General features: G+C 36.0%; 1 protein-coding gene across 1 annotated transcript in view; it reads right to left on the bottom strand.

The window, feature by feature from the left end:
- Positions 1-13,042, bottom strand: part of CLEC4A (C-type lectin domain family 4 member A) — a 39,978-nt gene that overhangs the window by 7,568 nt on the left and 19,368 nt on the right. The window contains exon 3 of the mRNA XM_058558868.1: positions 12,534-12,644. Within this exon, the coding sequence (XP_058414851.1) occupies positions 12,534-12,644 (111 nt within the window). The remainder of the gene's footprint in view (positions 1-12,533; positions 12,645-13,042) is intronic.

Below are 13,042 nucleotides of genomic sequence, written 5' to 3'. Positions count from 1 at the left end.
ACATAGAATAGTATCCCCAAGCATTTGCTGTCCCTCTTTTTTTTTTTAATTTTTTGTTTATTGCAGTAACATTGGTTTATAACATTATAAAAATTTCAGGTGTACATCATTATACTTCTATTTCTGCATAGATTACATCATGTTCACCACCAAAATACTAATTACAACCCATCACCACACACATGTACCGAATTATCCCTTTCACCCTCCTCCCTCCCCCCTTCCCCTCTGGTAACCACCAATCCAATCTCTGTCCCCATGTGTTTGTTTATTGTTGTTATTAACTACTACTTAATAGTTTACTTTTAACACAGCATTTATTACCACATAAAATATATTTATTTTCTTCCCTCTCTATAAGAAAAGTTCTGTAAGGGAAAGAATCTTTTCTGTTTTGTTCAATGTTCCATTGTTCGCTCATCATCAGCACTTGTTAATATGTGTTGAATGAATAAATTAAAGGATAAATGTAGAACTTTACAAAATTATTAACATGCTAACGGACACTGGATATCCAAGGGACAAAAGGTTGTATTATTTTCCAAGCAAACTATATATATTTTTCCAACCTAAATTATTGGACTATGGTTTCAAAGGACACTCTTTGAGAAAACATGATGGCTGTCAGATAAATCTGCAGTCATAATTCTTGTCTCTAGGGAAGTACACATTCTGTCTCTGGTAAGCAACATTCTTGATCTCTTAATTTATTGATTTTATTGTGGTAAGAACACTTAACATGAGATCTATCCTCAACAAATTTTAAGCGTACGCTACATTATTGTTCACTATAGCAAAAATACTGTACAGCAGATCTCTAGAGCTTACCTATCTTACTTAACTGAAACTTTATGCCTGTTGATTATTAACTGTTAATCTCCCCCTCCCACCAGTCCCTGGTAACCACCATTCCAGTCTTTGATTCCATGAATTTGACTATTTTAGAAATGTCCATCAACAGGTGAATGGATAAAGAAAATGTGGTATACACATACAATGGAATACTATTCAGCCTTTAAAAAAAAAGATGATAAGCAACATTCTTAATAGGTTGCTTATTTGGTCATCTTTCTCTGCATATGGCACATATCACATCATCCTCATCATGAGTTTTGGGGAATTTGGTGCAATGGGTTAGTAAACACAAAAGAGAATACAGTTTGTGATCCATATCACCTAAACTGAGTGATGCCATAAGAGCTACTTTGTTAATATAATTGTATTTGTACAGACTGAATAACTGTGAAACTCAGGATCAGAATTTATAAGATACATTTATCAAAGTTCCTATTGCATTTTATGTTGTCTTACTGCAAGATAAGCAATTTGAAGAACCACATTTTATTTCCATTGAGTTATCATTATATAATTACCCTCAGGATGACACAACTCCATTACAGCAGGCTTTGTATGACTAGACCCTTCCATTAATGTAACCTCATGAATTTATAAAAATTCAAAATGAGGGCTCTTATTTTTTCAGTAGTGTTTATCAAACAATGAGTTCATATTGTTGGCTTTAAAAAGCTTGCTTTAAAGTAATTGAAAGCAGTACTTATATCACCCAAGATATAACTTGGTGCTAACTTGGTGTAACTGCTGCTTATTTATTTATTGTTTTAAAATTTACCTTCATTAGTTCAGAATGGCAGGGCCGACTGTAAAAGAAGAATCAGGTTATTAGGATGTTATGACCATGTGAACTCAAATATTCAGTGGAGTGAAAATTTCAACAAACAGTACACCTACTTTAATGTGATACAAGAAAGTGATGTAGACCTTAAACAGGAAAGAAAATCGCACAACTGATTTTGATCAAATATATTTTCCAGTACCTTTAACTGAAAAAACAAAACAAAACACTGAGATTGAAAATTGATATACAGATACATGCACCATTTTATTTAAGTAGCCAATCTGAGTCATTGAGATAGAGATGTTTCATTGGTCAAAGTAACTCATATCCTTTATTCAGAGTTATTTGATATTTATCTCTATATATCTCTGGAAAAAACCTAATCAAACATCATCTATGAGTGTGTGCCTTTACCTCTGTGTATCTGTATTGTCTCTTTGGAAATTAGCATCTTGATTTCAAATTTAAGCTTCAGCAATTGTTAAATACTGATCCAACTTGAAGTAGAATAAATTAAATCGTCTCCTCAAAAAAAAGAAAAACACTCTGCTATGTGAAAAATATTGTTAAGAGAATGAAAAGACAAGCCAGAGACTGGGAGAAAATATTTGCAAAACAAATATCTGATAAAATACTCATATCTAAAATATACAAAGAACACTTAAAACTCAACAATAAGAAAACAAACAGCCCAATTAAAAATGAGCAAGAGAGGGGCCGGCCCGGTGGCGCAAGCGGTTAAGTGCGCGCGCTCCGCTGCGGCGGCCTGGGGTTCGCTGGTTCGGATCCCGGGCGCGCACCGACGCACTGCTTGGCAAGCCATGCTGTGGCGGCGTCCCATATAAAGTGGAGGAAGATGGGCACAGATGTTAGCCCAGGGCCGTCTTCCTCAGCAAAAAAAAAAAAAGAGGAGGATTGGCGGATGTTAGCACAGGGCTGATCTCCTCACAAAAAAAAAAAAAAAAAAAAAAAAAAATGAGCAAGAGATAGGAATAGACAACACACCAAAGGAGACGTGCAGATGGTAAACAAGCATATGGTAGGATGCTCAGCATCATATGTCATGGCAATTTATGAATTGCAAATTAAAACAACGAGATACTGCTACACATTTATTAGAATGGCTAAAAATAAATTGACAATAGGAAGTGCTAATATTGAGCAATAGGAACTCTCATTCATTACTAGTGGGAATGCAAAATGATACAGCCACTTTGGAAAACAATTTGGTAGTTTCTTACAAAACTAAAAATAGTATTATCATATAATCTAGTAATCATGCTTGTAGGTATTGACCCAACTGCGTCAAAAACTTATGTCCACACTAAAACCTATATGCAAATGTTTACAGCAGCTTTATTTATCAGCATCAAAAACTGGAAATAATCAAGATGTCCTTCAACAGATGGACAGATAAACAAACTTTGGTACATCCATACAATGAAATAGTATTCCGTGATTTTTAAATGAGCTATCAAGTCAAAAAAAGACATGGAGAAACTTTAAATGCATATTGCTAAGTAAAATAAGCCAGTGTAAAAAGACTACAGAGAGAGAGGATCTGGAGAGTGAGGCTTAGGCAGAGGTGGCAATGAGTGCAAAGGCCTGGAGGAGGGAAGAGGTTGTGCACCTGAGGAAGAGCCTGGAGGCCGGGTGGCTGGAGGAAATCAACAATGTCTAAAATCAAGATTAAGAAATAGCGTAGCATAAGCAGTTAAGTGTGCGCACTCTGCTGCGGTGGCCCGGGGTTTGCCGGTTGGGATCCCAGGCGTGCTCCGACGCACCACTTGTCAAGCCATGCTGTGGCGGCATCCCATATAAAGTGGAGGAAGATGGGCACAGATGTTAGCCCTGGGCCAGTCTTCCTCAGCAAAAAGAGGAGGATTGGCATGGATGTTAGCTCAGGGCTGATCTTTCTCACGAAAAAAGAAAAAAAAGAAAGAAAATGGACTATCTTATCTATGAGATTTTTTATACAAACCTCATGGTAACCATGGTAAACAATCAAAACAGAGATACATATGGTAAATAAAGAGAAAACTAAGAAAACCATCATACAGAACTACCAAACTGAATTGGTAATCCAAAACACATGGGACAAGAAACAAAGGAAATGAAGAAGAACCAGAAAATGAGTGATAAAATAGTAACCTTAAGCCCTCATGTATCAATAATCACTCTAAATGTAAATGGATTGAATTCTCCAATCAAAAGACACAGAGTGGTGGAATGTATTAAAATACAAGATCCAACAATATGGTGCCTCCAGGAAACACATCTCAGCTTGAAAGACAAACACAGGCTCAGAGTGAAAGGATGGAAGACAATACTCCAAGCTAATAGCAAACAAAAGAAAGCAGGTGATGCCATACTTATATCAGACAAAGTTGACTTCAAGATAAAACAGGTAATGAGAGACAAAGAGGGGCAATATATAATGATAAAAGGGACACTCCACCAAGAAGACATATCACTTATAAATATATACGCACCCAACACAGGAGCACCAAAGTACATAAAGCAACTATTAACAAACTTAAAAGGAGATATTAACAAAAACACAATAATAGTAGGGGATCTTAACACCTCACTTACATCAATGGATAGATCATCCAGACAGAAAGTCAATCAAGAAATAGTGGACTTAAACAAAAAACTAGATGAGATGGACTTAACAGTTACATAGAGACATAACAGTTACATAGAGCACTCCATCCAAACACAGCAGATTACACATTCTTCTCAAGACGCACAGAACATTCTCAAGGATAGACCATGTGTTGGGAAACAAGGCAAGCCTCTATAAATTTAAGAAGATTGAAATCATAACAAGCATCTTTTCTGACCATAATGCTATGAAATTAGAAATCAACTACAAGAAACAAACTGGGAAAGTGACGAAGATGTGGAGATTAAACACCATGCTACTGAATAACAAATGGATCATTGAAGAAATTAAAGGAGAAATCAAAAAATATCTGGAGATGAATGAAAATGAAAATACACCACAGCATCTCATGTAGGATGCAGTAAAAGCAATCTTGAGAGGGAAATTCAAAGCAATACAGGCCTACCTTAATAAACAAGAAAAATCCCAAATAAGCAATCTTAAACTGCACCTACCAGAATTAGAAAAAGAAGAACAAACAAAGCCCAAAGTCAGCAGAAGGAGGGAAAAAATAAAAATTAGAGCAGAAATAAATGAAATTGAAACCAAAAAAAAAAAACAATAGAAAAGATCAATGAAACAAAGAACAGGTTCTTTGAGAAGATAAACAAAATGGACAAACCCTTAGCCAGACTCACCAAGAAAAAAAGAGAGAAGGTTCAAATAAATAAAATTAGAAATGAAAGAGGAGAAATTACAATGGACACCACAGAAACACAAAGGATTATAAGAGAATACTATGAAAAGCTATATGCCAACAAATTGGACAGTCTAGAAGAAATGGATAAATTCTTAGACTCATACAACCTCTCAAAACTGAATCAAGAATAAATAGAGAATCTGAACAGACCAATCACAAGTAAAGAGATTGAAACAATAATCAAAAACCTCCCAAAAAATAAAAGCCCAGGACCAGATGGCATCCCTGGAAAATTTTACCAAACATTCAAAGACGATTTAATACCTATGCTTCTCAAACTATTCCAAAAAATAGAGGAAGGTGGAACATTTCCTAACACATTCTACAAGGCCAAGATCACCCTGATACCAAAGCCAGACAAGGACAATACAAAGAAGGAAAATTACAGGCCAATATCGCTGATGAACATAGATGCAAAAATCCTCAACAAAATATTCTCAAACCAAATACAGCAATACATTAAAAAGATCATATACCATGATCAAGTGCGATTTACACCAGGGACAAAGGGATGGTTCAACATCCACAAATCAATCAATGCAATACACCACCTTAACAAAAGGAGGAATAAAAACCACATGATCATCTCAATAGGTGCAGAGAAAGCATTTGACAAGATCCAACATCAATTTATGGTAAAAACTCTCAACAAAATGGGTATAGAAGGAAAGTACTTCAACATAATAAAGGCCATATATGACAAATCCACAGCCAACATCATACACAATGGGGAAAAACTGAAAGCCATTCCTCTGAGAACAGGAACAAGAGAAGGGTGCCCACTCTTGCCACTCTTATTCAACATAGTACTGGAGGTTTTGGCCAGAGAAATTAGGTAATAAAAAAGAATAAAAGGAATCCAAATAGGCAATGAAGAAGTGAAACTCTCACTGTTTGCAGACGATATGATTTTATATATGGAAAACCCTAAAGAATCCATTGGAAAACTATTAGAAATAATCAACAACTACAGCAAAGTTGCAGGGTACAAAATCAACTTATAAAAATCAGTTGCATTTCTATACTCTAATAATGAACTAACAGAAAGAGAACTCAAGAATACAATCCCATTTACAATCACAACAAAAAGAATAAAATATCTAGGAATAAATTTAACCAAGGAAGTGAAAGATCTATACAATGAAAACTATAAGACATTATTGAAAGAAATCGATGATGACATAAAGAAATGGAAAGATATCCCATGCACATGGATTGGAAGAATAAACATAGTTAAAATGTCCATACTACCTAAAGCAATCTACAGATTCAATGCAATCCCAATCAGAATCCCAATGACATTCTTCATGGAAATATAACACAGAATACTAAAATTCATATGGGGCAACAAAAGACTCTGAATAGCTAAAGGAATCCTGAGAAAAAAGAACAAAGCTGGAGGCATCACAATCCCAGACTTCAAAATATACTACAAAGCTATAATAATTAAAACAGCATGGTACTGGTACAAAAACAGACACACAGATCAATGGAACAGAATTGAAAGCTCAGAAATAAAACCACACATCTACAGACAGCTAATCTTTGACAAAGGAGCTAAGAACATACAATGGAGAAAAGAAAGTCTCTTCAATAAATGGTGTTGGGAAAACTGGACAGCCACATGCAAAAGAATGAAAGTAGACCATTATCTTTCTCCATACACAAAAATTAACTCAAAATGGATCACAGACTTGAAGGTAAGACCTGAAACTATAAAAATCCTAGAAGAAAATATAGGCAGTACACTCTTTGACATTGGTCACAGAGGGATCTTTTCGAATTCCATGTCCACTCAGACTAGGGAAACAAAAGAAAAAATAAACAAGTAGGACTTCATCAGACTAAAGAGCTTCTGCTAAGCAAAGGAAACCAGGAGCAAAATGAAAAGACAACTCACCAGCTGGGAGAAAATATTTGCAAATCATATATCTGACAAGGGGTTAATCTCCATAATATATAAAGAAGTCACACAACTGAACAACCAAAAAACAAACAACCCAATCAAAAAATGGGCAGAAGATATGAACCTTCTTCCAAGGAAGATATACAGATGGGCAATAGGCACTTGAAAATAAGTTCAACATCACTAATCATCAGGGAAATGCAAATCAAAACTACACTAAGATATTACCTTCCATCAGTTAGAATGGCTATAATCACCAAGACAAAAAAATAACAAGTGTTGGAGTGATTGTGTAGAAAAGGGAACCCTCATTCATTGCTGGTGGGAATACAAACTTGTGTAGCCTCTATGGAAAAGAGTACGAGATTCCTCAAAAAATTAAAAATAGAAATACTTGATGATCCAGCTATCCCACTACTGGGTATTTATCCAAAGAACCTGAAATCAACAATCCAAAGAGGCTTATGCACCCCTATGTTCATTGCAGCATTCTTCATTATAACCAAGAAGTGGAAGCAACCTAAGTGTCCCTCAACTGATGATTGGATAAAGAAGATGTGGTATATATATACAATGGAATACTACTCAGCCATAAAAAAAGATAAAATTGTCCCATTTGCAACAACATGGATGGACCTGGAGAGTAGTATGTTAAGCAAAATAAGCCAGATGAAGAAAGATAAACACCATATGATTTCACTCATATGTGGAAGATAAACTAACACACGGACAGAGAGAACGGTTTGGTGGTTACCAGGGGGAAGGGAGTTGGGTGGTGGGCACAAGGGGTGAAGGGACATATTTATACCGTGACTGACAAACAATAATGTACAACTAAAATTTCACAATGTTATAAACGATTATGACACCAATAAAAAAATTTTTTTAACAAAGACTACCAACTGTATGATTACAATGATAAGCCATTCTGGAAAAGGCAAAACTACAGAGACAGTAAAAATTTCAGTGGTTACCAAGAGTTTGGAGAGGAAGGTGGAGCACAGGACATTTTTAGGGCAGTGAAACTATTCTGTATTATACTGTAATAATGGATACATGACATTACCCATTTGTCAAAATTCATAGAACATTACGGAACATTACATTTATTGTATGAATATTTTAAAAATTCATTTAGGAAATCAGGAGATCCCACGAAAGAATGAAGACTGTGACAAGAGAATCTAACTGTACTACAAATGTAGTAAACAACCACAATGAAGAGCGTGGGAGTAAGGTGATGACCCAAGTAACTTTGGAAATAGAGTCTATAAGAGTACAAAATAAAATTACAAAAGAACTTATAAAAGAAGTTACAAAAGAAAGAAAGTTACAAAAGAAATTGCACATGAGCACTGTATTCTAGTTAATAAAGTTGTTTCCCATAGCGGTATGAGTTTACAATTCTGATATTGCTCTGTGTTAATTGGAATTGAATAATTAACTAAATATACTAAGCAGATGGTGTGAACCAGATTTCTCTCTGTTGGAGTGGTCATTTAAAGATATCAGGGGAAGGAGGCTAGAATGATGCATGTGGTAATGGATTACAGTTGAAGACATCAGTAAAAACTGATGTTTTACTTATTATAGATACAGACAGTTACATGTAGAAATATTTATTAATCTATGTACACACACAGATTAGTACACACATATATATTTCTTTGCTCTGTCAGCTGAGAGGGCCTAAAAGAAATGACACTCCAGTAGTAATGAGCATACCTAGTGTCCAGATCTTGGTTCCTGATACCATTCTTCAGTAACAGGAGCCAGAGCTCCACAGAGAAATAGCTGATTCTAAGACTGACACAGGAAACATACAATACAAGCCCAGACCATACTGTAGTCCCAGAAGTAGGGAAGTGCTCAAAAACAAAACAAAACAACACTTTGATGGAGGTATGTCAAAGGGGCACAGGAGCCAACAGAAAGAGCTCCCAATGGTAAAGGTAGAACAACTTGAGCAACAGAATAAATATAGTACTGGATTATAACTCAAAGTTTAAAATAAATATCCATGAGTACATACAAATATAAATAAATGATTGAAGAAATTGATAAATAAGGTAGAAGAGACAAATCTCACATGCACAAGGATTCCAAATAAATTATATAGATACTTGTTATGGAATGAATTGTGTTCCCCAAAAATTCATATGTTGAAGCTATACCCTCAATATGACTATATTTGGAGGTAGAGCCTTTAAGGAGGTAATTAAGGTTAAATGAGGTCATAAAGGTAGGGCCTTAATCCCATAGGAATTTTTCCTTATAAGAAAAAGAAGAGACACCAGAAATCTCTCTCTCTCCTCCCATGCACACAGAGAATAGGCTATGTGAGGATACAGTAAGAAGGTGGCTGTCTATAAGCCAGGAAGAGAGGCCTCACCAGAAAACAACTCTTATGGTAGCTTGGACTTCTAGGCTCCATAACTATAAGAAAATAAATTTCTGTTGTTTATGCTACCCAGTCTGTGATATTTTATTACGGCAGCCCAAGCAGACAAACACAGATTTTGGTACCAAAGTAGGGTGCTACTGTAACAAGTGCAAGTGCCTTTGGAATTGAGTGATGGGGAGAGACTAGAAGAGTTTTGAGGTACATGCTAGAAAAAGACTAAATTGCCTTGAAAGGGCTATTGGTAGAAATATGGATGTTAAAGTTGATTCTGGTGAGGACTCAGAAAGAAAAGAGAGGTGTAGATAAAGGTTCTATCATCTTAGAGGATACAGATATTATAATGAATAGAATGTTGGTAGAAATATGAACATTAAGATGCTTCTGGTGAGGTCTCAGGTGGAAATGAGGAACATGCTATTGGAAATTGGAGGAAAGGCAATTCTGGTAATAAAATGGAAAAAAAAAAGTGCTGAATTGTGTTCTCTTGTTTTGTGGAAGGGAGAACTTGTAAGTGACAACCTTGGATATTTAGCAGAGGAGATTTCTAAGCAAAGTGTTAAAGCTGTGGCCTGATTTCTCCTTATTGTTTATAGTAAAATGCAAGAGAAAAGAGATAAATTGAAGAAAGTTTTAAGCAAAAAGGAACCAGAACTTGCAGATCTGGAAAATTCTCAGCCTATTCATATTGTAAAAAATAAGAAAACATATTCTGGAGAGAACACCAAGGATGTGGCTGGACGATCACTCCAGAAAGAGATTACCCATGGATTTAATCAGCCACCTCGGCTGAAGTCAGGAATTAAAATAGGATTATACCAGCAGAAATACTGTCAGCTGGGACTAAAGGAGACAGAGAAAATGGGACAGAATGAAGGAAAGTTATTGGACATTCTACAGCATGTTATTGTTATTCTACAGCATGGGACAATAGAGCTATAGGCTTCAAACATGCATTATCTTTCAAGAAAAGGAAACACTGACTTGAAGGCAATTCAGAGATCATCAGGGCTGCCACTCCCACCACAGGCAAAGGGGGTAAGGCTGTTTCCTCCTTGGTTTACAAGGGTGGGGCAACCTCCTCAGTTTCAGTGGGCAAGGATGCCACTGCCTGGTCCCACAGGGGCAAGGCTATCCCACAGAGCCATGAGATAGAGTCACTATGTAGAACCATGAGGGTGACAATGCCACTCTAGTGGGCCCAGAGGCCAGAACATCAAGCCAAAGATTATTCTCAAACCTTAATATCCAATGAAATTTGCCTTACTAGATTTTGGACTTGCTTGGAATATATCATCCCTTTCCTCTTTCTGATTTCTCCCTTTGGGAATGGGAATGTCTATCCTTTGCCTGTCTGACCATTGCATTTTGGAAGCATATAACTCATCTGGTTCTATAGGTTCACAGATGGAGAGAAATTTTGCCTCAGGATGAATTATACTTTGAGTCTCACCCATATCTGATTTAGATGATATTCAGATGAGACTTTGATATTGGAATTGGAAGTGGAATTGATATTGGAATGGGTTAAAACTTTACGGGCTGTTGCAACAGGGTGAATGTATTTTGCATGCAAGAACAATATGAATTTTGGGGGGTCAGGGGATGGAATGTTATGGACTGAATTGTGTTCCCCCCAAATTCATATGTTGAAGCCCTAACCCCTAATGTGACTTTATTTGTAGATAGGGACTTTAAGGAGGTAATTAAGATTAAATGAGGTCATAAGGGTGGAGCCCCAATCCAATAGAACTGGTGTCCTTATAAGCAGAAGAAGAGACATCAGATTCCCCTCTCTCTCTCTATCTCTCTGCGTGTGCAGAGGAAACGCCATATGGGGACACAGCAAAAAGGTGGCCATCTGTAAGCCAGAGAGAGATGCCTAGACGCGTCAACAGAAATCAACCCTGCTGGCACCTTGATGTTAAACTCCCAGCCTCTATAACTGTGAGAAAATAACTGTCTGTTGTTTAAGCCACCCAGTTTGATATTTTGTTATGGCAGCCCAAGAAGACTAATACAATACTCCACCCTGAAGGAAAGGGAGCATAATTCTCCAATCTTTACTTGTGGGCTGTACAAAGCAATTTCCCTCTAAAGGTACAGTATGGAAAGGAGGAAAAAAGAATCACTTTACAGTGGAGAAATCTGACAAACACTACCTCAGCCAGGTGATCAAAGTCAACATCAACCGTCAAATTTTATGTTGCTATGATGTGATGAAAATGGTACTTTGTCTATGATCTTCCTCTCAAAAACCAGTAACCCCAGTCTAGTCATTAGAAAAACATCAGACAAATTCCAATGGAGGAACATCCTATGATATACCTGTCCAATATTCCTCAAAACTGTCAAAGTCATCAAAAACAAAGAATATCTGAGAAACTATCACAGCCAAGAGGAGCCTAAAGAGACATGAAAACTAAATGTAATGCAGTGTTCTGGATGGGATCCTAGAACAGAAAAATAACATTAGGTAAAAACCAAGGAAATCTGAATAAACTATGAGCTTTACTTAATTATAGTATATCAATATTGGTTTATTAGTTGTAATAAATGTATCATACTAATGTAAGATGTTAATTTTTGGGGAAATTGTATGCACAGGGAAGGGAAGTGATATGGTAAATCTCTGTATTATCTGCTCAATTTTGCTGTCAATATAAAACTGCTCTTTAAAAATCGTCTATTTTTTTATTTAAATAATTCACATCTATATTAACATCATCATCATCTGCATATCATCATCATCTTCTTCTTCATCAAACAAGACTAAAATTTTCTTTCTCTTCCAACATCTTCAAGCCTAGTCTCCATAGCTAAAACCCTGTAAGAGTATTTTATGTATTCTCCCAGACACATTTTATGCAAATACAATATACGTTTCCTTAAAACACAAATGGATTAGATCTCTCTTGAGAGAGTGCATTTTAACTGATATGTGAGAAAAAGAGCAAGTGTGCACAGAAAGTTCAGGAAGAAGTGAAGGCTAAAGAAATCCAAAAGCAACATAACCTTTTTTCACAATTAAGACTCTCCTTACACAGATAAAGATACGTATATAAGAACTTTAAGTTCTATATAGTTGTACACTTAAAGCTTAAAATGATCATGAGACTCAACTTCTTAGCATGATCTACCCGTGAATATTATTGGAAATATTGATTTGGGATCCTAACCCAGTATAGTCAACAAGTGAATTACAGGCACATTAATTTTTACCTTTTCTGGTAAAATTTTCTTTCATACATTCCAATGTCGTGTACCTGATTTCTTTTGTTGTATTCTGAGCATGTTCTTCCATAAGACTCTGAGAATATTTTTGAAAATAAACTGAAAAAGAGAATAAGACCATTCATTTTCCTGGTAGTGTTATAACTTTGCTCTTTATCATTACTCCCTTGCATTCTTTATAGGAACAAAATCTACAAATGCCCAATTACTTGAGTAGAAGGATCCTGACTGTGGAAAAACTTTCCCATCACCCCACATTTAATGTAATCCTAATCCTACTGATTTTGAAACCATAGATTTCTTCAGGAATAGCTGAAGATCAGTAGTTGAAAGAGGACATAACAGTTCCATTATAATGGGTCTAAAGGGGTTTATCTATATTCTCCTTCAATACTAAATGTATGATGCATGCAAAAGCTAAGCCTTGGAGGAGGAGGAATGGAGAGAAAATGGTTAAACATTTCTATCTGAGGATGTACACAGCATGGATCTTTGGG

The sequence above is a fragment of the Diceros bicornis genome, chromosome 17, assembly GCF_020826845.1.
Source record: "Diceros bicornis minor isolate mBicDic1 chromosome 17, mDicBic1.mat.cur, whole genome shotgun sequence".
In the NCBI taxonomy this organism is placed as follows: Eukaryota; Metazoa; Chordata; class Mammalia; order Perissodactyla; family Rhinocerotidae; genus Diceros; species Diceros bicornis.
This window is presented reverse-complemented; position numbering and strand designations above follow the sequence as displayed.